The following is a 27,997-nucleotide window of genomic DNA, read 5'->3' on the forward strand; positions in this document are numbered from 1 at the left end:
TACTGTAATTGCTGAGTTTGCCTTTTAATTTATTAATGCAAGACAAAATTGCATTTACATTGGTTTGCATTAATTGATAAGAATGCAAGTCAAACAGTCAATAGCGTAGCACATTATAGACATGGATAAACTGCTGATGACAACATGAGATGATTGTGACAGCAAAATAATAACAAACTAATAATAGTGATTATGGAACCAAGAATGAAATATTGACATTTTTATCTAGTTTGGTCTGAATGTGTTCAATCAATCATCATTCTGTAAATATTTGTGGTAAAACACACCATGACTCACATCCATTATGGGCTTGTGCTCCAGGCCCTGAAAACGTAGTTGGCCTCACAGTATGTTTACCCCATTCAGAGAAAGTCCTGTGGAATTAATTTCTGAAACTCTGAGCAATCTACCACAGTGTTGGGACCTGAAATTAAGGCATTTTGTATTGCCCTGGGAAATTGCATTGTACTTAAGTGTCCTAGTGACTAATACCTATTGTGATATGTGATTGCTGCTACACCATACTTCAAGAAAGTGTTGATCTTGAACTGTTAGCTTGGAATGAAGTCTCTACAGACCCAGGAGTACAACATAGATAGTCAACAGCTTGCTTAGAGGACCAGACTTGTCCCAGCCGCCTGGGGTTGTGTAACCCTCTACCCAACACCAGTACCGTGAGGAGCCAAGTTTGGATGTATTTTGGGGAAGGCTTCGACACAGTTGTCTCGGTCAAACTCCCTTGTCGTCACTGCCTTGTCGTCACGGTGTGAATGGATCACCAAAGCTGACTTGGGTTCAAGGGCAGATCAGGTCCATTGTTGGCCACTTCTTTAAAGCAATCACCTTGTATGATTGTACCACTTGTATAGGTGCATAAAGGACCAAATCTGTGTGCCCCAAAGTCATTGAGTTTCACTTGCCTTGCCACAGCTGCCGGAAGCACACATCAGTCATATTGCTTTCCTCAGAAGAACCAGAGGAATCATGTGAGGAATATAACCCCCCAGATCCCCTGTCACTCTATCAGTCAGCTCTCAGCTCTCTTTAGAGCAAATGGAACATGAAGAGTTTTCATAAAGTTCCTAGGGAGCGAATGAAGACCAGTGCTGTGCTGCTACTGTAGTCTGGCCCCTGTCCTATGTGCCCTGTCGCTCACCTTTTGATCCTGCCCACCTGTTCACACATGATAGACAGGTACTGGGTGAGCTTCACCATGGCAATGATGATGGTTCCACCTATGAGGGTGCAGGTGGGCCAGAAGAGTGAATGGAACACTGCCACTCGGCCATAGATGCGTGTCAGTAGAGCACTGTCCTGCTGTTCACCTGGGTCCGTGTAACACAACACCTGCTGCTGTGTTTTCAGACGCTCCGAGATGTTCATGATTACGGTGTGCATCGCGTTGTAGTCCTTCCGACATTTGGGCACATAGAAGCACTAAGAGAACAAAGACAGATTCATTAAGAGTCTTGGATGAGTTGACTTGAAATTTTACTTCTAGAAATGTTATTCAGCTGCAAGGATTTTTCCTCCATTTCCCCTCTCCTCATGTAATGTGTTGAGGGGGAGTCATCTTAAGTTAATGTTGTGCAGATTCACAATTAAATACATGCCTAATCATTTATCATCAATGAATCATTCATTTACCTTAATTAGAATTATTTTCATGTGGTGCATTGTGATAAAGTTATTTATTTGTAGTGAATTAGGTTGGATTAAACCATATTGTTTTCTCATTGTTACACTAATTACATGGTAGATACATATTTTATAGCAGTGATTATGTACTTACTGTTTGTGTTGAATCATTTGATTGCACATTGCTACCACATAATTTGTAAAACCAGGCATATATTACTGTAGCAGAAACAGGACAGTGAAATAAAGGCTTACTATTAGAAATGTTACGTTTAAGCATGTCCTCTGTTTCACCTTTGGGTTGGTGTCCTGTGCTTCCTCGTTGTGGGAGAGTCGGACAACCTTCCCAGATGTGTTGAGACTGACAAACACCTGTAGGCACGGGTACTTGGAGCTTTTCCAGCACTCGGAGCCGCAGCTGTAGGTACAGTTAATCTCCGCCACGATGGTGGAGTTGAGTACAGCGCAGCTGGATTCCTCCGTCCACACACTACATGACATGGGGTTAGGGGTTAGAATTAAATAGTTACTGACCTGCATATACCGTTGAAGTCGGAAGTTTACATACACCTTAGCCAAATACATATAAACTCAGTTTTTCACAATTCTTGACATTTAATCCTAGTCAAAATTCTCTGTTTTAGGTCTGTTCGGGATCACCACTTTATTTTAAGAATGTAAAATGTCAGAATAATAGTACAGAGAATGATTTATTTCAGATTTTATTTCTTTACATACACTCAATTAGTATTTGGTAACATTGTCTTTAAATTGTTTAACTTGGGTCTAACATTTTGGGTAGCCTTCCACAAGCTTCCCACAATAAGTTGGGTGAATTTTGGCCTATTCCTCCTGACAGAGCTGGTGTAACTGAGTCAGATTGTAAGGGGTGCGTAACTGGTGGCAGAGAAGTCAGTTCTGCCCACACATTTTCTATAGGATTGAGGTTCGATCTTTGTGATGGCCACTCCAATACCATGACTTTGGTGTCCTTAAGCCATTTTGCCACAACTTTGGAAGTATGCTTGGGGTCATTGTCCATTTGGAAGACCCACTTACGACCAAGCTTTAACTTCCTGACGGATGTCTTGAGATGTTGTTTCAAAATATCCACATCATTTTCTCTCCTCATGATGCCATATATTTTGTGAAGTGCACCAGTCCCTCCTGCAGCAAAGCATCCCCACAATATGATGCTGCCACCCCCGTGCTTCATGGTTGGGATGGTGTTCTTCGGCTTGCAAGCCTCCCCCTTTGTCCTCCAAATGTAACGATGGTCATTATGGCCAAACAGTTCTATTTTTGTTTCATCAGACCAGATGACATTTCTCTAAATGGTACAATCCTTGTCCCCATGTGCAGTTGCACACCGTAGTCTGGCTTTTTTTATGGCGGTTTTATTGGCTTTTTCCTTGCTGAGCGGCCTTTCAGGTTTTGTCGACATAGGACTCGTTTTACTGTGGATATAGATACTTTTGTGCCTGTATCCTCCAGCATCTTCACAAGGTCCTTTGCTGTTGTTCTGGGATTGATTTGCACTTTTCGCACCAAAGTACGTTCATCTCTAGGAGACAGAACGCATCTCCTTCCTGAGCGGTATGACAGCGGTGTGGTCCCATGGTGTTTATACTTGTTTGTACAGATGAATGTGGCACCTTCAGGAATTTGGAAATTGCTCCCAAGGATGAACCAGACTTGTGGAGGTATACATTCTTTTTCTGAGGTCTTGGCTGATTTCTTTTGATTTTCCCATGATGTCAAACAAAGAGGCACTGTGTTTGAAGGTAGGCCTTGAAATACATCCACAGGTACACCTCCAATTGGCTCAAATTATGTCAATTAGCCTATTAGAAGCTTCTAAAGCCATGACATAATTTACCAAGCTGTTTAAAGGCACAGTCAACTTAGTGCATGTTATCTTCTGACCCACTGGAATTGTGATACAGTGAATTATAAGTGAAATAATATGTCTGGAAACAATTGTTGGAGAAATTACTTGTGTCATGCACAAATCCTAACCGACTTACCAAAACTATAGTTTGTTAACAAGACATTTGTGGAGTGGTTGAAAAACGAGTTTTAATGACTACAACCTAAGTGTATGTAAACTTCTGACTTCAACTGTAGCTCTACCCAGGTGCCTTTCCAAATATTGGTGTTTGGATGCCACACAAGATTAGTTCAACATCGACAACAACTGTATCCAACAACACAATGAATAACATTGGATTTAATGAACAGGGGGGAATTTGGTAGGAAGTTGGGACTGCATGATGTGAAGCAGACTGTGAATCAGTTGAATAGTAGAAAGGGGATAAATTATTGACCACACTAGCAGATATCAGATTATAGTGATTATCTTTAGCTGAATTCCAAAGTCTCTTAACCTTTTGAATAGCCCAATATGCTTTATAGTGTATGTACGGATATTTGGAAATGGATCTTAGTAATCCAGCAGCATGCGTCCCTTTTGAATATCTATGTAATCTATTTAGAATTACTTAATTTTCACTTGAGAGTGGGACACTAATCTGGACACTTATACGAAATCTTGCTACGCCCTCCAACGAACCATCAAAGGAGCAAAACGTCAATAAAGGACTAAGATCAAATCTTACTACAATAGATCTGCCGCTCGTCGGATGTGGCAGGGCTTGCAAACTATTACAGATTACAAAGGGAAACCCAGCCGCAAGCTGCCCAGTGACGCGAGCCTACCAAAATGAGCTAAATGCCTTCTATGCTCGCTTCAAGGCTAGCAACATTGAAACATGCATGAGAGCACCAGCTGCTCCGTAGGACTGTGTGATCATGCTCTCCGTAGCTGATGTGGTTAACATTCACAAGGCCGCAGGGCCAGATTGATTGTCAGGACGCATACTCAGAGCATGTGCAGAGCAGCTGGCAAGTGGCTTCACTGACATTATCAACCTCTCCCTGACCCAGCCTGTAATACCTACGTGTTTCAAGCAGACCACCATAGTCCCTGTGCCCAAGAATGCCAAGGTAACCTGTCTAAATGACAAATAACTCACATCTGTAGCCATGAAATGCTTTGAAAGGCTGGTCATATCAACAGCATTTGGAATACACAGTTTTAGCTCCTGAGTTTTAGCTCCTGGGGAGGGGCGAATATAGGGGGATTATGAAGATTCCCATGCACTTTACATCACAGCCTGACTGACATTAACACAGTTTGGCTAAGGGATGTGGTTCAGTAACAGTTCAGATGGCATATGAGCCATTATCCTTATAGCAAAAGTATAATACGCATGATGGCATATGATGAGCATCTAACAGCCGATACAAAAGGAAAAACAAACATCAGGACGTTGTGAGTGACTAGGTGAGTGAGTGCACATTACCTGTCTGAGTAGGAGCGCACCATGGTGATGCCCAGCACAAAGTACATCATCACAGAGAAAAGGATCATGCTGAGTCCGAGGAGAATAGCTCTGTCCTCCCCAGCCTTCAGTGCTGTCACTGTCTTCCTCTTGTCCAGCACATCATACTCCCGAACCTTCTGATAAATAGTCCTGACACATGCATTACAACACACACACACACACAGGCCCACACATACACACACACACCCACACCAAGTTAGTGATTACAGAATTGTAATCAAATGGCTTAGCCATATCAATGCATAATCAATAGCCCTTTATGGGTATGTATTTAACTCTTCTCTTAGGCATGAACATGTAACGCTTTCAATCAATTATCTTCCACATTTTTCACTTTGATCATGTGATACATTTTCTCTCATGAATAATGTGAATAGTCTAAATGTCATAGCTACTAATAATACTGATGACTGGTAGACCTATAGATAATGAGATGTCCGGAGGCTAGTATGGTAATAGTTGTTATTTTCCCTTAGATCTTTTGTACGAGAAAGCACTTTCTGTTTTTACAAATACAAACTGACTAGCTTTTCCCTTTTATACACAATTATTGTTGCTGAAAGCTAAGTGCACAAGTTAAGTTGTCTGTTATTTGACTTTCAAAAATATAAACTTTTCACTTGTGCATCATACATTGTTCCCATGATGCTTTGTGTTGTGTAAAATATTAAGGGTACCGTACCTTCTCTCACCTCCTGATCCCTGAGCTCCTTTACTTCCTGTCCAGAGAAACATCCTCCCTGAGGACACTCTGTGCCCGCCACCACTCACAGAGGGTGTCACACAGGGTTGCTGAGACCACCTTCCAAAGGACAGACACACACACTCAGTGACCCATATGCCCCTCAGTCTCCACACGCCTGTCCTGACAGTGCCACCCCCACAGAGCCTGGTCAGGACAACCCACAGCCAAGTGACAATAGTTTTCTCACTGAAGGACTAAATCAATTCCATTCAACTTCTGCAGAAAGGAAAAGCCACTTTCCCACAGAGTTCAGAGCCACTCGTCATCCACTGGGATAATCACTGTCCCACTGGGATAAGTGAAGGTAGAAATAATCCTTGGACTGTTTGAAGAGCTGGAGTTCACAGAGGTGGAGAGTTGGAGCGGGAGCAGCAGCAGCACTTATGCACCTGAGGCACACGCATAGCGTTCATGGCACACACGCCTCCCTGTGTGCGTCAAGCCCACTCGTCTGGCACTTCATTTCCTGCCCGTTCATTTGTTATTGACTATTCATAGTCCGAGCTACAGCGGCCGGCTGGTGGAATAATGATGAGGTTTCCAGGCAGAGAGGACCTGCAACAGCATTGATCCCTTCCGACTATTCAGCAGTAAGAGGCAAGAGGCATTCAAAGCCGCCCTACCCTGTGCCTCCTCCCCAACTTCCCTCTGTTGATTGTCCTTGATGGAGAGCCCCCTAGCAACGTAGTTGCACTGGTGTTTTCAGGGAAAATGTCTAACTGCTCGGCATAGTAAGGAAAGTAGTAAGATTGCCCAGCCCCTTTTGGTTGCCTTAGATTAGGAGATTTAAAAGACTACACAAACATCCACTCATTATGTAGATAATGTTAAAAATGTGTGTGTGTGTGTGTGTGTGTGTGTGTGTGTGTGTGTGTGTGTGTGTGTGTGTGTGTGTGTGTGTGTGTGTGTGTGTGTGTGTGTGTGTGTGTGTGTGTGTGTGTGTGTGTGTGTGTGTGTGTGTGTGTGTGTGTGTGTCTTGTAACTTAAAGGCATGGGATAAGACTCTGTGGTAAATATTTCATTAACCCCTCCATAGTCCTCTGGGTCTGTCAAAGCATGCATGTACACACACATGGGATCTCTGGCTGCATTTTTAGGAGAGATAACAGTTCATGTGCCAATGCAAAGTGATGCATTCTGTTTTCAGATGCGTGTAATTGTATTTGCCAGAGGTGTGCTCCCGTGGCTGGGTGATTTGTTGACATGTGCGACGACCCTGCTTCCACACCGTTTCAGGGGAATTCAATGTTGTGTGAATTTTCACAATGAAAGGGGGGTTTTAATAAGCCATATTAAATGAGTGTGGACTGAGACTGCTGGAGAATGTGGTGGATGTCACAGATAAGGATGGAGTCCCTTTGTGCATGAAATGTGAAAAATGTACGTGTTTCAAGAGTATGTTGTTCCAAAGCATAAAGTAAGCTATTGCCAGAACAATCTGAGATACCTTTTTTGGCCACGTTGCGGGGGAATCGCCAATGTCTATAAAATAGTAGAGCAGACATCTGCAGAGACAGACGTGGTAGATCTAACTCAAGAGTGGACAGGTTTTACTGGTGATTGACAGTGTAGATTCCTGCTGGTTGGGCTAAAGTCCTTGTAGAGCTTACGGCTAGATTTTCACCGCCTTTCTCGCCTTCATCTGTCTGGCTCAGAACTCTTACATTTACAGAATGTGTAAACTATAAAGCAATCTGCAATATTTATACATGATGATAAACCATTTAACAAATGGGGACTCAAAAGGATGTAGGCTGTAACTGCTGGGGCGTTTATTTCAGATTAGGCCAAATCCACAGTAAAGGAATTACGTTTGACTCAGTTTTTTTCACTTTTCACTTTAAAATGAATGCCAAACAAACTATTGATTTCAAAGTTGAACAAACCAAAGAACTCTATGCACAAGAAATACTTAACAATTTCCACAGAAAATTTACAAAAACGAATTTAATGGAAGAACTATGCAGAAGCAAACTTTAGTAACAGAATTACAGTAAAATCTCCCTCAGGTTTTCATGCAAACACTTATTCCAAAAACTATGTTTAAATATCTGCTCTGAATTGAGTGAGATTCAGAGATGTCGGAAGAAAGAATGGGTCATCAGCTATGACATGGCGCCTTGAGTTAAAAAAGAAAAAAAAGGTTATTGAACTACAGTAGGTGAAGTGGATTTACATCCGGCAATGGAATTAGGGTAACGGAATTATGGTAGCAGAATTATATAATGGGTCTCTGATCTGTACTACACAGAAATCCATAATAAATAATTAGGGGTGCGTATATAGTCTTGTTTCACTGTATGTACAAGTGGGTAACCTGTACTGAAATGGTGTGAAATGGAAATGTATTTTTTGCATGTCCCACTCCCCTCAAGACTCCCTCGGAGAGTGGGGTCACAGCCATGGGATTAGCCATTATCTACAGCAACCCTGGAGCAGTTCGGGTTAATTGCCTTGCTCAAGGGCAGAATGACATATTTTTAGCTTGTCGGCTTGGGGATTCGCTCCAGCAACCTTTCGGTTACTGACCCAATGCTTCTAACCCCCAGTCTACCTGCCGCCCTATGGATATGAATAATTATAGATATGAATGTCATTCTCTTCATGTTTCACAAATTGTCTCTATTATAATATGACAGACCAGCTAGATCTACTGTATCTATTATAATATGACAGACCAGCTAGATCTACTGTATCTATTATAATATGACAGACCAGCTAGATCTACTGTATCTATTATAATATGACAGACCAGCTAGATCTACTGTATCTATTATAATATGACAGACAACAGTGCAGTACAATAGAGTTAGAACTCAGAGTAGAGTTCAGTACAGTAGAGTACTGTACTATTCTCTACTTTTCTGTGCTGTATTGTACTGTATTATACTCTACTACTGTATTGCCTTAGACTGTACTCTATTGTGCTCTACTCACTGTACTGTATTGTGCTGTATTATTTTGTATTGTACTCTACTGCCGTCTACTCACTGTACTCTATTGTACTGTGCTATCCAAACTTGTGAAATATGCATCTATGATAGGTCCAGATTTGGGCCAGGCTGGTCTGTCTGGGTATGTTAACATCAAGGCCAGGGTGGACTGACCAAATTTGAACTACTTTTCAACGTCCATGGACGTCCGGTGTCGGTCGGTGCTCAGTGGGTGAGGATGCTGGTTACAGTAAACGGAAAGTGAAAGAGAAAGGCAGAGCGAGAGAGAGAGAGAGAGAGAGAGAGGGGTTGTCCAGACTCTTGGTTTGAACACCAGACAACAAACAGAAAGAAAACAGTTATCAGCTAAACATAACAGTGTGCCAGTAGAAGGGAGGACACTAGCGGTCGACCCAACTGTGGTTTTGTAGCCAATTCAGTTGCAGTAATTCCATTACATATTTTGGGGTTATTCCGTTACCAATTGTTGGTAACGGAATTACGAGTTTTAATGACTTAATTTATAAACAAATTTGATATCAGTAAAATCACTATAACTAATTGGTAGGTCTACCATTGCTTCTTATGTCTGCGAACCTTCATTATCCTCCCTCCTCACGAGAGAGACATTTTAAACTATCTTAAAGATAAAGGCACAAGGCAATCTTTCGTAAATGTACAGAAGGTAAAAAACTAATAATAGTTGGCAAAGGTCTTTATGTCAACATTATTGTGTTTTGATGTATTTCTGGTACCGCTTAAGACTTTCTGGTAGGTGTTTATAATACCTCTTTTCCATCTGTTTATCCACAAATCAAAGTCTTTACTCAAGTCACATTTTTTGGGATGGAAAATGGTTGAAACATGTATCTATGCCTTCATTTCCCCAACACATAGATTCTCAGCTTTCATTTGACACCCAATTTGATAGGCTCCTATGAACTTCACATGTTGGTGCTCATGAGTCCTTTTCGATGGAAATACCAATTACACAAAAGCATGGTTGCTAAGCTGGAACTTTGTCCTTCCAGTCACCTTGTAGAAAATACAACACCTCACCCTGCATTCTAACCATCTGCAAAGTACTAGCAACCTCTGGATTATTGGTGCAGTTTTTACTGTGGATTATAAACATATTTGTTGTACCAGACCAAATGTTCAATATCAATCAATTGTTTTGACTGTTACGATTCAACACATTTAAATAGAGGTAATTTATTTCATGAGAATTTGATATAAATATGAAATCGAGAGACATTGCATGTTTATCAAACCTTGGGAATGCTCATGGTTTGTTAACTTTCAAACCAAGCAGTACATGTCACCTTACAGTCTCTACATTCAATAGGATTCAGGGGGCGTACCTTTGTGTCACTGTGTCTTTAGCCAAGAAACGTGCTAATACTGCCTTCTGGAACACTGACACATTGAAATGAGAACAGATTATTGCAGATTATTATCATCAACTAACTACGTCCTGGATGTCACAAAGGCCCACAGATGTGGCACACAGGAGGTTCTAGCAGTGCGTTTGGGACAGTCCTGCATATGACCTCTGTCTTTATAAAAGGAGGATTGTTCATTAAGAGGGGTTAGTTACATGAGACCAACATACACATTGACAATGTGTGCCCACAAGGCAAGTTGTATACCTGCTGTTGACTCAGAGCAAATGTAGAAAACAATGCATCCTGTTTTAAAGGGGCAACCTGTTGCCTCCTAGTATTTCAGCAGCATAATTAGCTGTGTCCATAGTTTCCCATTAGCAAAGCTGACTTCATTAACCCTGTGATCTGCTCACCTCTCATATTTAACACATAATTACATGCCTAATCTTGCATGAAATTATAGAACTAATGACATCATGGAAGGTAAACATAGGACAGCATTGTTGATGAGATTAAAACATAGAGATAAAGCGATATTGTAACCTATTATTTATTTGTGCTTTCACTTCTTAGATGCTGACAGTATTTCTGGCTACTGTGAAATAGCTCCATCTCTGTTCACAGTAGACCAATTACACTATAGATGATTGTGAGAAATCACAGACTGTTGCTTTATCTTGAGTCTGTGCCTCGTGTCATGAAATAGTGACAGAAAATTCAGGAGTCTGGGTAATATGACAGATAAATTACACTAGGGGGCTTCACTGGAATGTGATTGCTCATGATCTTGTCTGTCTCACTATAGTCTGTCTGTGCACGTATGCAATATGGGAAGCAGATTTTTGAATGTGTTCTACAGAGAATGATCAATTGAAAGAAGCTGTGACACTAGTACTACGTTTAATTTACATGCTTGTGGTGCGTCATGTTCTCTTCACTAGTTTTACACAATAATGAAACAAACCTAGTCCTGTCTGCATTTATTCATTTACTGTCATCATCAGGCAATTATAATTATATTTTAATGGGAGCATTTTTTCAGGTCTATTACCCTAATTAGAATTTAATTATGGAAACTTTATCCACCGCTGGTCATCTGGTCATCTGGGGAGGCTGATGGCTGCAGAGGGAACAAGAGCAGCCAACAGCTCTGCTGTCTGGTACACATAGGGAAACACATGTGTCACCACACACATGACCAAGGTGTGTTTTACAACCCTGGTTTAAAAGGCCTTACCAGGAGGCATCAGCCAGAGCCCACCATCAATGACTCAGGGGGGTGTCACACTAAAACAGGACAGTGCTTTAAGACAGCGGATGGTGCTGACATGCAGGCACATACTAGCCATACTAGCCATTGTTAAGCCTTAAGATCATGTGGAAAAACCATGTTGTTCATTCAGAAAGATCAGCTGGGTGAAACTCCTCCAGAGCTTTCTGAACAACACTCCCTGGACACCATTATGTCTCACACAGTGACTTTCAGATTTGTCCTTAAATTAACACCTTAAAGGCACAGTACAGTCAAAAATGTGATTTTTCTGCATTTTATATATATTTCCATGCTGAGGTTGGAATAATATTGTGAAATTGTGAAAATTATGATAATGTTCTTTCAGTGTGAGAGCTGTTTGAAAAGACCGCCTGAAATTCATACCTGTTGTGGTGGGATGGAGTTTTGGCCTGCCTAGTGACATCGGTTAATAGACCAATAAGAAACAGAGTTCTAAACTTTTCTGCCAATAACAGCTAGTTTTCAATTTCCCCCTTCCCACTCAACCACTCCCAGACAGTCCTAGCAAAATTATTGCTTGAGAAGTTTATCTTGCTAAGAAGCTATATTTGTTTATTTTTGACCATTTTAATTAAAAACAATCACAGTAAGGTACTAAATTGTTACCAAGAAAGAAGAACACCAACAAATGTCCCTTTTGGACTTTACTTTCCTTTAGCTAATATTGAAGACTTAAACATATCTCCCATAGTGTCCTCAGCAGAACTCAAAGTGCCTCCAAAGTGCATGAGTCATGCAGTGAATTTAAAGTGTATCAACTGCCAGACTTGTACCATTTAAGCAAAAGAACCGAACATGGGGATCCCTGAGAATGTTTTATGGCTTTCAATAAAGCTGTTTTCTGGGAAATTGAGGGAGGTTTCTCCATGCCCTCTCTCTCATCCTTCTGCATTTAGATTTTTTTTTGTCATTTCTAAAAGCCCCATGTCACCTTGCAGTTCTTTCCAGTTTGGCCAAGGCATTGCACCTGCAAAATGCCTCTAATTAAGCATTAACTTCCCCAAAGAGAGACTTTAATGTGCTCACGAATAAAAATAAATCCACAATGCTTAAATATTAATAAGCATTACCCTGGGTCCACCTAAACTACAGTAGGTCTGCTTACCTGTTATTGCACGAGGGGCCAGTTTGGACTAAGAGATTACTCTCTCAATGTTGACATTTTTCTTACACTAATGGCTTGAATCCAGTATGGGATTTTCCCTCTCAGATAACCAATTTGTCAAGTTCAAAGTATTGTGTGAGGGGGTGTGTTTGAAAGGCAGGTTCTGTACTATCTGTGGTCTGTACATTGGGACATATCTTTACTTCTTGTGATGATGATTGTAATTGTGTGTTTTTTGATCTGAGGCATCTTAAAACGATCCTTCTATTCCTTCTGTTATTTTGATATCAATCATTCTCAATTAGAGACAAATCTGTAAGACATTAAACATAACCTAATAGCATGACATGAGGACTTACAGTATGCGACAAGAAGTAATTTAAATCAAATGGAATTTTATTTCTCACGTGTCGAATACTACAGGTGTAGTAGACCTTACCGTGAAATGATTACTTACAAGCCCTTAACCAACAATGCAGTTTTAAGAAAATAGAGTTAAGAAAATATTTACTAAATGAACTTAAGTAAGAAATGAAAACTAAAATGTAAAAAAGTAACACAATTAAATAACAATAATGAGGCTATATACAGGGGGTACCGGTACCAAGTCAATGTGTGGGGGTACAGTGTAGGGGGGGTAAAGTGACTATGCATAGACCATAAACAGCGAGTAGCACTACCCTCTGTAGCGTCTCATGGTCGGATGCCAAGCAGTTGTCATACCAGGCGGTGATGCAACCGATCAGGATGCTCTCGAATGTGCAGCTGTAGAACTTTTTGAGGATCTCGGGACCCATGCCAAATCCTTTCAGTCTCCTGAGGGAGCCCTCTCAGGAGGGGTCTCTTAACGACCCTCTTAACGACTTTCTTGGTGTGTTTGGACCACCATGCCAGCTTAGTGGAGTCTGCCACTAGCATAGTCAGTGTAATCAGCTCAGCTATTGTAATGGTTTTCCTCCTCTTCAGACGAAGGCGAGAAGGATCGGAGGACCAATATGCGGCGTGGTAAGTGTCCATGGTATTGATTTAAACACATAAACTGAACACTCCATACAAAACAATAAACATACCGTGAATAACGAAAACCGAAAACAGTACCATGTGGTGTAAAACACAGACACGGAAACAATCACCCATAAAAACACAATGAAACCCAGCCTACGTAAGTATGATTCTCAATCAGAGACAACTAACAACACCTGCCTCTGATTGAGAACCATACTATGCCGAACACAGAAACCTAGACACACAAAACATAGAATGCCCACCCAGCTCACGTCCTGACCAACACTAAAACAAGGAAAACACAAAAGAACTATGGTCAGAACGTGACAGCTATCCCCATAGAGACTGTGTCTGTGCCTCAATCTAGGTTGGGCAAAACTAAACATGGCGGTGTTAGCCTTAGCAATCTCACTGTTTCAGACATAAGGAAGTAGATGGCGGCAATTTTTTTACTTTTAAACTCCGACAAAAAAGAGATACTAGTTCTAGGTCCCAAGAAACAAAGAGAACTTCTGGGGCGGCAGGGTAGCCTAGTGGTTAGAGAGTCTTACTAGTAACCGCAAGGTTGCAAGTTCAAATCCCCGAGCTGACATGGTACAAATCTGTCGTTCTGCCCCTGAACAGCCAGTTAACCCAATGTTCCTAGGCCGTCATTGAAAATAAGAATTTGTTCTTAACTGACTTGCCTAGTAAAGTATAAATTTAAAAAAAAAAAATCTAACAATTAATCTTGATGGTTGTACAGTCATCTAAAAAAAACAACTGTGAAGGACCTCAGCATTACTCGTGACCCTGATCTCTCTTTTGATGAACGTATCGAGAATATCTCAAGGACAGCTTTTTTCCATCTTTGTAACATTGCAAAAATAAGAAACTTTCTGTCCAAAAATGATGCAGAAAAATTGATCCATGCTTTTGTCACTTCTAGATTAGACTACTGCAATGCTCTACTTTCTGGCTACCCGGATAAAGAACTAAATAAACTTTAGTTAGTGCTGAACACGGCTGCTAGAATCTTGACTAGAACCCACAAATTTGATCATATTACTCCGGTGCTAGCCTCTCTACACTGGCTTCCTGTTAATGCTAGGGTTGACTTCAAGGTTTTACTGCTAACCTACAAAGCATTACATGGGCTTGCTCCTACCTATCTTACTGATTTGGTCCTGCTGTACATACCTACACGTACGCTACGGTCACAAGACGCAGGCCTCCTTACTGTCCCTAGAATTTATAAGCAAATAGCTGGAGGCAGGGCTTTCTCCTATAGAGCTCCATTTTTATGGAATGGTCTGCCTATCCATGTGAGAGACGAAGACTCAGTCTCAACCTTTAAGTCTTTATTAAAGACTCATCTCTTCAGTATCTCCTATGATTGAGTGTAGTCTGGCCCCGGGGTGTGAAGGAGCGACGAACCGTCCTTGCTATATCTGCCTGGCTGGTTCCCCTCTCTCCACTGGGATTCTCTGCCTCTAACCATATAACGGGGGCTGAGTCACTGGCTTACTGGTGCTCTTCCATGTCGTTCCTAGGAGGGGTGTGTCACTTGTGTGGGTTGAGTCACTGACGTGATCTTCCTGTCCGGGTTGGCACCCCGCTCGGGTTTGTGCCGAGGAGGAGATCTTCGTTGGCTGTACTCTGCCTTGTCTCAGGGTAGTAGGTTGGTGGTTGAAGATATCCCTCTAGTGGTGTGGAGGCTGTGCTTTGGCACAGGTGGGGTTATATCCTGCCTGTTTGTCCCTGTCCTGAGGTATCATCGGACAGGGCCACAGTGGCTTCCGACCCCTCCTGTCTCAGCCTCCAGTATTTATGCTGCAATAGTTTATGTGTCAGGAGGCTAGGATCAGTCTGTTATATCTGGAGTATTTCTCCTGTCTTATCCGGTGTCCTGTGTGACTTTAAGTATGCTCCCTCTAATTCTCTATCTCTCTTTTTCTCTCCCTTTCTCCTTCTCTCTCTTTCTCTCTTCTCTCGGAAGACCTGAGCCCTAGGACCATGCCTCAAAATTACCTGGCCTGATGACACCTTGCTGTCCCCAGTCCACCTGGTCATGCTGCTGCTCCAGTTTCAACTGTTCTGCCTGCGGCTATGGAACCCTGACCTGTTCACTGGGCGTGCAACCTTGTTCCGGACCTGCTTTTTAGGCCTCTCTATCTACCGCACCTGCTGTCTCTAACTCGGAATGATCGGCTATGAAAAGCCAACTGACATTTACTCCTGAGGTGCTGACCTGTTGCGCCCTCTACAGCCACTGTGATTATTATTGTCTGACCCTGCTGGTCATCGATGAACGTTTGAACATCTTGGCCATGTTCTGTTATAATCTCCACCCGGCACAGCCAGAAGAGGACTGGGCACCCCTCAAAGCCTGGTTCCTTTCTAGGTTTCTTCCTAGGTTCTGGCCTTTATAGGGAGTTTTTCCTAGCCACCATGCTTCTACATCTGCATTGCTTGCTGTTTGGGGTTTTAGGCTGGGTTTCTGTACAGCACTTTGTGACATTGGCTGTTGTAAAAAGGGCTTTATAAATACATTTGATTGATTGATGATAGTGTATTGGTAATATGGACACCAAGGAACGTGAAACTCTCAACACGGTCCATTACATCACCAGATCCAGTTGCAGAGGGAGGTGTTTAGTCCTAGAGTCCTTAGCTTAGTGATGAGCTTTGTGGGCACTATGGTGTTGAATGCTGATCTGTAGTCAATGAACAGCATTCTCACATAGTGTGGAGTGAGATTGAGATTGTGTCACCTGTGGATCCGTTGGGGCGGTATACGAATTGGAGTTGGTCTAGGGTTTCCTGGTTGATGGTGTTAATGTGAGTCATGACCAGCCTTTCAAAGCACCTCATGACTAACGAAGTGAGTGCTATGGAGCAGTTGTCATTTAGGCAGGTTACCTTCGCTTTCTTGGGCACAGGGAATATGGTGGTCTGCTTGAAACATGTAGGTATTACAGACTCGGTCAGGAAGAGGTTGAAAATGTTAGTGAAGCCACTTGCCAGTTGTTCCACACATCCTCTGAGTATACGTCCTTGTAATCCGTCTGGCCCCAAGGCCTTGTGAATGTTGACCTGTTTAAAGGTCTTGCTCCCATTGGCTATGGAGAGCATGATCATGCAGTTGTCTGGAATAGCTGGTGCTCTCATTTATTTATTTATTATTTCACCTTTATTTAACCAGGTAGGCTAGTTGAGAACAAGTTCTCATTTGCAACTGGCCAAGATAAAGCGTAGCAATTCGACACATACAACAACACAGAGTTACACATGGAATAAACAAAACATACAGTCAATAATACAGTAGAACAAAAGAAAACAAAAAGTCTATATACAGTGAGTGCAAATGAGGAAAGTTGAGGAAATAAATAGGCCATGGTGGCGAAGTAATTACAATATAGCAATTAAACACTGGAATGGTAGATCGGCAGAAGATGAATGTGCAGATAGAGATACTGGGGTGCAAAGGAGCAAAATAAATAAATAAATAGATACCAGTATGGGGATGAGGTAGGTAGATAGATGGGCTATGTACAGGTGCAGTGATCTGTAAGCTGCTCTGACAGCTGGTGCTTAAAGCTAGTGAGGGAGATGTGAGTCTCCAGCTTCAGAGATTTTTGCAATTCGTTCCAGTCATGGGCAGCAGAAAACTGGAAGGAAAGACGACCAAAGGAGGAATTGGCTTTGGGGGTGACCAGTGAGATATACCTGCTGGAGCGCGTGCTACGAGTGGGTGCTGCTATGGTGATCAGTGAGCTGAGATAAGGCGGGGCTTTACCTAGCAGAGACTTGTAGATAACCTGTAGCCAGTGGGTTTGGCGACGAGTATGAAGCGAGGGCCAAACAACGAGAGTGTACAGGTCGCAATGGTGGGTAGTGTATGGGGCTTTGGTGACAAAACGGATGGCACTGTGATAGACTGCATCCAGTTTGTTGAGTAGAGTGTTGGAGGCTATGTTATAGATGACATCACCGAAGTCGAGGATCGGTAGGATGGTCAGTTTTACGATCGGTAGGATGGTCCTTCACTCATGGCAGCAGATTTAATTTTGGATTGGAGATGCTTAATGTGAGTCTGGAAAAAGAGTTTACAAGTCTAACCAGACACCCAGGTATCTATAGTTGTCCACGTATTCTAAGTCAGAGCCGTCCAGAGTAGTGATGCTGGAAGGGCGAGCAGGTGCGGGCAGTGATCGATTGAATAGCAAGCACTTAGTTTTACTTGTGTTTAAGAGCAGTTGGAGGCCACGGAAGGAGAGTTGTATGGCATTGAAGCTCGTCTGGAGGTTAGTTAACACAGTGTCCAAGGAGGGGCCAGAAGTATACAGAATGGTGTTGTCTGCGTAGAGGTGGATCAGAGAATCACCAACAGCAAGAGCAACATCATTGATGTATACAGAAAAGAGAGTCATGCATGGTTCAGTGTTGCTTGCCTTGAAGCGAGTATAAAAGGCTTGCGTCACTGGGCAGCTTGCAGCTGAGTTTCCCTTTGTAGTCTGTAATAGTTTGCAAGACCTACCACATCCGACGAGCGTCAGAGCCGGTGGGTAGTAGGATTCAGTCTTAGTCTTGTATTGACGCTTTGCCTGTTTGATGGTTCGTCTGAGGGCATAACAGGATTTCTTACAAGTGTCCGAATTAGTGGCCTGCTCCTTGAAAGCGGCAGCTCTAGCCTTTAGTTCGGTGCGAATGTTGCCTGTAATCCATGTTTCTGGTTGGGATATGTACGTATGGTCACTGTGGGGACGACGTCGTCGATGCACTTATTGATGAAGCCGGTGACTGATGTGGTGAACTCCTCAATGCCATCGGATAAATCCCGGAACATATTCCAGTCTGTGCTAGAAAAGTATTCCTGTAGCGTAGCATCTACGCCATCTGACCACTTCCGTATTGAGCGAGTCACTGGTACTTCCTGCTTTAGCTTTTGTTTGTAAGCAGGAATCAGGAGGATAGAATTATGGTCAGATTTTCCAAATGGAGGGCGAGGGAGAGCTTTGTACTGGTCTCTAGAGCTTTGCACCAGTCTCTTTGTGTGGAGGAAAGGTGGTCAAGAGTTGTTTTCCCTCTGGCTGCACATGTGACATGCTGGTAGATATTAGGTAAAGGGATTTCAGTTTGCCTGCATTAAAGTCCCTGGCCACTAGGAAAGCTGCTTCTGGATGAGCATTTTCTTGTTTGCTTATGGCCTTATACAGCTCGTTGAGTGCGATCTTAGTGCAAGCATTGGTTTGTGGTGGCAAATAGATGGCTACGGAAATATTGCGCACCAGCCATCACGCACCAGCTGTTATTGACAAATAGACACACACCTCCACCCTTCGTCTTACCAGACATAGCTTTTCTGTCCGGCCGATGCATGGAAAACTCAGCCAACTGTATATTATCCGAGTCGTCATTTAGCCACGACTCAGTGAAACGTAAGATATTACAGTTTTTAATGTCCCCTTGGTAGGATAGTCTCAAATGGCGCTCATCCAGTTCGTTGGCTAATAGAACAGATGGTAGAAGCAGGTTACCCACTCGCCGACTAATTCTCACAAGGCTCCCCGATCTTTGCCCCCCGTATTTCCTTATTTTCTTCATGTGAATGACAGGGATTTGGGCCTTGTCTGGGAGCAACATTATATCCTTCGCGTCAGACTCATTAAATAAAAAATCTTCTTCCAGTTCCAGGTGAGTAATCGCTGTTCTGATATCCAGAAGCTATTTTCGGTCATAAGAGGCGATAGCAATAACATTATGTACAAAATAAGTTACAAACTATGCAAAAAAAACACAAAATGGCACAATTGGTTAGGAGCTCTTAAAACGTTAGCCATCCCCTCCGGTGCCAATATTTATGCTTGCTTGCATTTAATATAGTAAGAAATCATGGTAAGAAATGTAGTTGTTTTTGGAATGAAGTTTATACACTACTATTTTTGTAATGAGGCACACAGAGTGAATAAAGATCACATCACATAGCATCTGTTTATATCTAGAAGGGATGTTGTTAATTTAAGACGATGAGGACTCTGCTTTTTATGGGAGAATACATAAAGCTCAAATTAACTCTTCATATATTTTAATTTCATTTTTGGGGTATCACATACTGTAGGATGTCATAACACAGACAGTAGATGTTCAACAAATTTTCTAAAATATTTGGGTCAAACAGGACACTGTTAAAGTTGAAGACAACAAACACATGCAACTTCTCCATATACCCTGGACCATCCATGCTCAAGGCTTGGTGATTCTTCACAGAGATTATATTCTATAATGTTAACTTAATTTTATTTTTTAGTGCATATCCTTGTTTGTTTCAATGTTGAATAAAGTACACAATCACTCCCAATTTACAATCATGTGACATCATGAGACTAAAACACAAGTAGGTTCCCATTGATCATGGTTGGTCTTTTGGGACCATTTGTACACACCTGGCTATAATAGGAACAGGAGTCAACATGTTGGAGTAAATATTGAAAAAAGAAACCTTTGAACAGTTCAACAGCACCATCACTCCATTAATAAATGCATCATGAAAGACACAGCTGCTGAAAGAATGAGTGTGGTCAATGTAAGCAAGGTCATTGTAAATATTTGTCTGAGGGTGATTACACTCAGGTGACTCGGGCTCTTCGTGGTAAAGCCCTGTCTGTTCTGTTTCATCAAGCTTTCAGCCATAACCATGCAGTAGAAGTGTAGCCAGACTGAGGGTAGCCCTAACTCTACCCTGAGTATAGAAACAGCTTGTACCTCACCTTTGTTCCAACAACAACATTGATGAATACGCTGATTCGGTGAGCGAGTTCATTAGAAAGTGCATCGGTGATGTCATACCCACAGCAGCTATTAAAACATTCCCAAACCAGAAACCGTGGATTGATGGCAGCATTTGCGGAAACTGAAAGCCGAACCATTGCTTTTAACCAGGGCAAGGTGACCGGAAACATGACCGAATACAAACAGTGTAGCTATTCCCTCCGCAAGGCAATCAAACAAGCTAAGCGTCAGTATAGAGACAAAGTACAGTTGCAATTCAACTGCTCAGACACAAGAGGTATGTGGCAGGGTCTACAGTCAATCACGGATTACAAATAGAAAACCAGCCCCGTCGCGGACCAGGATGTCTTGCTCCCAGACAGACTAAATAACTTATTTGCTCGCTTTGAGGACAAAACAGTGCCACTGACACGGCCCGCTACCAAAACCTGCGGACTCTCCTTCACTGCAGCCGACGTGAGTAAAACATTTAAACATGTTAACCCTCGCAAGGCTGCAGGCCCAGACGGCATTCCCAGCCGCGTCCTCAGAGCATGCGCAGACCAGCTGGCTGGTGTGTTTACGGACATATTCAATCAATCCTTATCCCAGTCTGCTGTTCCCACATGCTTCAAGAGGGACACCATTGTTCCTGTTCCCAAGAAAGCTAAGGTAACTGAGCTAAACGACTACTGCCCCGTAGCACTCACTTCCGTCATCATGAAGTGCTTTGAGAGACTAGTCAAGGACCATATCACCTCCACCCTACCTGACATCCTAGACCCACTCCAATTTTCTTACCGCCCCAATAGGTCCACAGACGACACAATCGCAACCACACTGCACACTGCCCACTGACCCTGGGTCTCGACCCCGCCCTGTGCAAAGCTGGACCTCCTGACGGGCCGCCCCCAGGTGGTGAGGGTAGGTAACAACATCTCCACCCCGCTGATCCTCAACACTGGGGCCCCACAAGGGTGCGTTATGAGCCCTCTCCTGTACTCCCTGTTCACCCACGACTGTGTGGCCATGCACGCCTCCAACTCAATCATCAAGTTTGCCGACGACACTACAGTGGTAGGCTTGATTACCAACAATGACGAGGCGGCCTACAGGGAGGAGGTGAGGGCCCTCGGAGTGTGGTGTCAGGAAAGTAACCTCACACTCAATGTCAACAAAACAAAGAAGATGATTGTGGACTTCAAGAAACAGCAGAGGGAGCACCCCCCTATCCATATTGACGGGACAGTAGTGGAGAGGGTAGTAAGTTTTAAGTTCCTTGGCGTACACATCACGGACAAACTGAATTGGTCCACTCACACAGACAGCGTTGTGAAGAAGGCACAGCAGTGCCTCTTCAACCTCAGGAGGCTGAAGAAATTCGGTTTGTCACCAAAAGCACTCACAAACTTCTACAGATGCACAATCGAGAGCATCCTGTCGGGGTGTATCACCGCCTGGTACAGCAACTGCTCCACCCACAACCGTAAGGCTCTCCAGAGGGTAGTGAGGTCTGCACAACGCATCACCGGGGGCAAACTACCTGCCCTCCAGGACACCTACACCACCCGATGTCACAGGAAGGCCAAAAAGATCATCAAGGACAACAACCACCCGAGCCACTGCCTGTTCACCCCGCTATCATGCAGAAGGCGAGGTCAGTACAGGTGCATCAAAGCAGGGACCGAGAGATTGAAAAACAGCTTCTATCTCAAGGCCATCAGACGGTTAAATAGCCACCACTAACATTGAGTGGCTGCTGCCAACATACTGACTCAACTCCAGCTCACTTTAATAATGGAAATTGATTTTAAAAAATGTATCACTAGGCACATTAAACAATGACACTTAATATAATGTTTACATACCCTACATTACTCATCTCATATGTATATACTGTACTCGATACCATCTACTGCATCTTGCCTATGCCGTACCATCACTCATTCATATATCTTTATGTACATATTCTTTATCGCTTTACACTTGTGTGTATAAGGCAGTAGTTGTGGAATTGTTAGGTTAGATTACTCGTTGGTTATTACTGCATTGTCGGAACTAGAAGCACAAGCATTTCGCTACACTCGCATTAACATCTGCTATCCATGTGTATGTGACAAATACAATTGGATTTGATTTGATTTGAAGAGGGAAGAGGGAGTCAGAGTCAGGGGTCAGTTGAGTTATCCAACATGGCCGCTTGCTACACTGCCACTGGGACTTCCCATGCAGTGTCTGCCAGGATATTATTTGACAGCGATTGGCAACAAGATTTACACACCACTCTTGTGAATGCAGTCTGAGTATTTGTCAATATTGTTGTGAGTGGAGAGAGGTGGCGCACGGCAGCAGCCGTCCATTGGTGGATGTTGTGGTGTTCCTCAGGCACTGCCTCAAGGCAGGAATTCACTCCGCAGGCTGTTAATAACACTAATGTCAGGCCCATTTACAGAGGCCTCGCTGCAGCAACAAGGTAATGACACTCTGACAATTACCTTATATCACGACTGGGACAATAATATGCATCCTGAAAGCCTCATATCCCTCACTATTTCCACTACATTCTGAAACACAATTGCCTCTGTCTCAACTGTCCTTGTCAACTGGTTTTCTATGGAGGCAAAGGTTGAATGAACGATTTACATTTTTTATAGCGCCCTAAAGCAAATTAGCAACATGAATAATACGTCTCTTGGAAAAGTTTGGTTGATTTAGTTCTGAACTGCAGCTCTTTTGTTTGGCTTGTCAGAAGTTCGTAATGACCGATTCACAGTAATTTGTCTGAGTCTCTCTCAGGAATTAGCCAATTATACCATCCTCTATTTCCCATTAGTCATACAGCACTTATAGTAAATACTAAACACAGGTAGAACACAAACAAACCATCCCATCTCTTCTCTCCACCTTCTAATCACCATCTCTTCTTTTATGACCATGTATATAGTTTTTTATTTTGAAGTAACTGCTTTTTCGGTTTGTTCCTAGATACTTCTCCTCCCACTCAGCCACTCTCAGAATCTCTATCATTAAAAGCACCATCCACCAATTAATAACCTCTCTGAGCTCACAGCAGTAATCTACTCCACTCTGTCTTTTGTCACAAGATCTATTTGATATAGTTCAGTATTTACACAAATAGTTTTTTCCCCCTGTATTACCCAAGAAAAGTTCCACTCAAATCACTACCCCAATCCCTCAAATAGTGGCAATCACAATTACGGGAAGATGCCACAGTATCTTCCGTAGATTCCAGGAAAAATGCAGAATGAATGCATGAATGAATGCAGAATGAATGGTTTGTGGAATGAGAATTCCAGGAAAAATGCAGAATGAATGCATGAATGAATGGTTTGTGGAATGAGTGTGTGAATGAATGCATGAATGAATGGTTTGTGGAATGAGTGTGTGAATGAATGCATGAATGAATGGTTTGTGGAATGAGTGTGTGAATGAATGCATGAATGAATGGTTTGTGGAATGAGTGTGTGAACGAATGCATGAATGAATGATTGTATCTAACAATACTATGTATAGCCTTTCACAAAAGCTATATCAGATAGCGTGATATTATTGGGTTTCATTGGTGATTGATGTTATTTTAAATAGATGTTCACCTCTTTTAAAAAGGTCACTGGCAACATGTGCCTTTCTGTAATACCATTGGGCCATGGCGGCACTACTCTGTGGGCAAATACTCAAATGGTCTGCATGTTGGACAGGAATTCCCCTCATAGCAGAGCCAAACCACAGCATGGCGGGCGGCAGCTGACTCTTAACAGTGCAGGGTGTATACTGTGGAGAATGCACTTATTTTTTTGCCAAAAGGTCTGTCAGGAGACCAAGACACCCCTCTGTGTAACACAAGAACAACAAATAACCCACCAGCACTTGTCGCTTTGATATATAAAACCCAGGGCTTTCCGAGAAGACATTGAGCATCAGGTGGCACACAGAATGCACACTGCACAGACAGGTGTTGTCATATGCTAAAACTGTGTGTCTATCATAGTGGACATGTTCATCACCCCCCCACATTATGCCCATCAGAAAAAACCCATTATGGTCCTCCCTCAAGAGGCAGAAAATATTTGGCATGGGGCCTCAGATCCTCAAAAAGTTATACAGCTGCACCATTGAGAGCATCTTGACTGGCTGCATCACCGCTTGGTATGGCAACTGCTTGGCAACCGACCGTAAGGCGCTAAAGAGGGTAGTGCGTACTGGGCCGAGCTCCCTGCCATCCAGGACCTCTATACCAGGCGGTGTCAGAGGAAGTCCCCCAAAAATGTTCACTCCAGCCACCCAAGTCAGACTGCTTTCTCTGCTCCTGCACTGCAAGCGGTATCGGAGGGCCAAGTCTGGGATCAAAAGGCTCCTGAACAGCTTCTACCCACAAGCCATAATACTGCTGTACAGTTAATAAGATGGCTACCCAGACTCTTTGCATTGACCCCCTGTTTTTGCACTGACTCTTTTGCACTGACTCTATGCAAACTCACTGGACTCTACCCATACACTCACACATACTACAATGACACATACACACACACTCACACAGACACACTTTCCCAATCTTTCCCGCTTTTCACATACGCTACTCTGTTTATTGTCTATCCTGATTGACTCGTCACTTTTACCCCTACCTACATGTACATATTACCTCAACTACCTCGTAACCCTGCACAATGACTCGGTACCAGTACTCCTTGTATATCGCCTCGTTATTGTTATTTTGTGTTACTATTTCCTTTTGTTATTTAGCACATTGTTCTTACTTTTTAACTCTGCGTTGTTGGGAAAGGGCTCTTAAGTAAGCATTTCACGGTGAAGTCTACACCTGTTGTATTTGGTGCATGTGACAAATCAAATTGGATTTGAATTGATGTCATTGACTGTTTCTGGAGTGCTATTTCTGTCTGCTGGCTGTGCAGTTGGCACAGGCACACATACCTTTTTAAGCTATTTGATAAGTTAACTGTACCTAATAGTAACAGTGAAGACAGTACAGACAGCTGTATTGCATATCGGGGACATATGAAGCAGCCCGGCTGTGTAGGTGCGCTCCTTCGACTGCTCTCGTACAGGCAAACACATGTTTTTCCTTGCATGTATTATTTATCATTATTCATTAAAAGTGATCACATCTTTGGATTTTTATCAAGAACCCTTAAGAGAAGGATCACTTGGCTTTGAAAAAAAGAGGTTGTAGTTTGACCATTACTGCATCTATTCACCAGCAGGCTTTTATTACATTTTTATATCATTTACTCTTCACATGACTGAATATAATTGAGCTGCAGTACCAACCCCAGACGAACAAATCCATTCAGAATCAGTTTAGAGTAAGAGGCAGGCAGGCAGGCAGGAGGCATTACCTCCTCTATAGGCTATATTTGCCTGAAGCATTCATTTCCCCGGCTGGAGTGACAGATTGGAGTGTTAATGATGTCTGTGGTGAGAGTGCTGGCGTCTCCCCCGCGTACTAAGAACTAATGGGCTGTGCCACTCTGGATATCTGGGCAGACTGTGCAGTAATACCATGTTTAAAACAACTGGGAACTCAGAAATATCCGACTTCAGTGCATTCAAGACAACTGTGAACCCAGAAAAAAAGAGCGCCGACTGGGAAAATTGTTTTGAATGGTCATCCAACTTGGAATTCTAAGTCGGAAACTCAATCATCTTTCTAGAATTCTCCGACCTGAAGATCACTGACGTCATGATTAGATCTAGTTTTTTTCCCGAGTTCCCAGTTGTCTTGAAAGCACCATAAGAGGACTGAAAATAGAGCCACAGCTGCACCTGGCGGATCGCTGTCATTCTAAAGGTCAGCGAGTGACTTCACTCTGGGTCAGGAGGTCGAGTCAGCGTCTGACAATGGCAGACCAGAGGAGAGGAGGGACCTTCAAAGTATTCTTTAAGTCAAATTAACGATGAAGAGGAATCCTAAATGTGAGGGCAAAAAGTGGAAAATAGTTGCTCTTTCATATCTCCAGGCTGTTAACATTTTGCATGGATGCACATAACGGCATTAATACTTGCTCTCTCTCTGCCTCCTTTCAAGCAATCATTTAAACTGACATAATGACAATGAAATATGGCATTGCCAATTCATGGAAAAGCAGCAACAACAAGAATACATCATACAACTCTGGGCTGATGGAAGGAAAATCAGTTACATATCTATCAGTGATTCAATTAACAGTTTTAAGAGAATTTTCATCTATCTATCTAGTCCCCCAAAGCAGTTGGAGACGGCAGTTGAAACAGTGTTTTGTTTTGGTGCTGAGACTTTGTCAGGTCCTACCTTTAGGCGTCCAGATTTTGCCGCAAATTTCTTTTATTGATAATCCCTTACCAAGTTGAGGACAGGAGAGACTGTCAGCAGTTGTTTTAACTTTTCTGCAGATGTCCTATTGGTGAAGCCAGTTTCTGGAGTAGGCTATTAGTGACATAGCCCTGCTAACCCCTGTTGTAAGCCTGTGTGCTCAAAATATTTGACATACCTTACAGAGCCATACGAGTGACAGGCACAATGGACTACCCCTTGCTCATGCTTCAAATTATTTGGTGTGTGTGTGAGAAAGAGAGAGAGAGTCTGTGTCTTTAGAGTGGATATCTGGCAGAATGAATGTCGTCTGAATATTGTCTCTTCAAGTTTATATTTTGGACTTCTAGTTGGGATCTTATGTCAGGAATCTGTTTCATATTAATAAACACTTTTTCACTGCAGAAATGTAGATTTAGTTATACATTATAAAAGAGAGAGGTTAGAAAATATATCTAATTACAAGCGTATTTAAGCAATCCCAAACATTCTAACTTCCTACTGTACTCACTGAACGGGGTATACCGTGAGGTGCATAAACACAGTGCCATGTATGATGTGAGGATGCCTACACTCATTCCTCTACTGCCACCTAGTGTTAGAAATACACCAATGCAATCGTGAGTTACAGGAGACAGTACAATTGTGCTCCAGGAAGGACACTGTTCTGGAACTGAACATCAACATGAACCCAGATTCATAAGTGGCTGTATGTCAGGTATATGTGATTGGAGTCTCAAAACGACTTGTTTTTTGTCTACTCAACTAAAATCAGTCTTATTGATGATCTATTGTAAAATAGATCAAAATATCAATGGGACTCCCTGCTAAAATAAAGGTGAAATAAAATATATAAAAAGTCCTAAATGAAATTGTGATTACACAATGGAAGTTACAGTGTAACTTCTACATTCCTCATCATGTTTGTCCTCATTGTGAATCTATTAGTACCCTCTTGTTAAGCACTGATCTAGAGTAATAACATAGGACAGCTAGACTGAACAAAAGTTAATGAACAGGAGCCACAATCACAGATAAAGTCTATGGGTAGTCATTTCTTCAAAAGCTGAAAGGCTAGATAGAGAAAGAAAGACATAAGCTCACCCCACTCTCCCTTGATGTCGTCTTGCGTAACTGTCTTGTTTCATGGCGTTGTACTCTGGCAGGGCCTCCAGTGTTTTTTCCAAGAGGGAAGAAATAGAGGAAGTTCTTACGTTAATGCAGGAAGGTCGCTAGTAAGAGCCATGGTAACACATTTTATTCCAAGCCAAATTTGCCAGTGGGCATTTGTCAGTGGACTTTGACCATTGTCTGTCATTGTTGGTACAGCATCATCTTTTACTGTATTTTTTACTGTCTGTTACCTCCCATTTCAACTCAATGATTACATTCAGGCATGAGCGA

The 27,997-nt window shown here is 42.5% G+C and overlaps 1 protein-coding gene across 3 annotated transcripts; it reads right to left on the reverse strand.

Annotated features, from left to right (window-relative positions):
• On the reverse strand, window positions 1-27,877 carry si:ch211-247n2.1 (calcium-activated potassium channel subunit beta-2). Of its 3 annotated transcripts, none has more exons than XM_046302943.1 (5): window positions 27,698-27,877; window positions 5,728-5,847; window positions 5,004-5,174; window positions 1,933-2,128; window positions 1-1,437 (listed from the first exon to the last, which is right to left on the reverse strand). In XM_046302943.1, exons 1-5 carry the CDS (start codon window positions 27,739-27,741, stop codon window positions 1,153-1,155), a joined length of 816 nt encoding a protein of 271 aa, XP_046158899.1. In that variant the 5' UTR covers window positions 27,742-27,877; the 3' UTR covers window positions 1-1,152. The 3 variants fall into 3 exon arrangements, with proteins under 3 accessions (XP_046158899.1, XP_046158901.1, XP_046158900.1); XM_046302945.1 differs by lacking the exon at window positions 27,698-27,877 and adding an exon at window positions 26,624-26,720; XM_046302944.1 differs by lacking the exon at window positions 27,698-27,877 and adding an exon at window positions 26,573-26,698.
• Window positions 27,878-27,997: the final 120 nt, after the last annotated feature.

The sequence above is a fragment of the Oncorhynchus gorbuscha genome, linkage group LG15, assembly GCF_021184085.1.
Source record: "Oncorhynchus gorbuscha isolate QuinsamMale2020 ecotype Even-year linkage group LG15, OgorEven_v1.0, whole genome shotgun sequence".
Classification (NCBI taxonomy): Eukaryota; Metazoa; Chordata; class Actinopteri; order Salmoniformes; family Salmonidae; genus Oncorhynchus; species Oncorhynchus gorbuscha.

Coding starts and splice junctions, on each gene's coding strand:
- si:ch211-247n2.1 (XM_046302943.1), bottom strand. CDS start 27,741: ATGAAACAAGACAGTTACGCAAGACGACATCAAGGGAGAGTGGG. Junction 5,848..27,697: donor CGACATCAAGGGAGAGTGGG/GTGAGCTTATGT, acceptor GTCCTTTGGAAG/GTGGTCTCAGCAACCCTGTG. Junction 1,438..1,932: donor CACAGGACACCAACCCAAAG/GTGAAACAGAGG, acceptor TTGTTCTCTTAG/TGCTTCTATGTGCCCAAATG.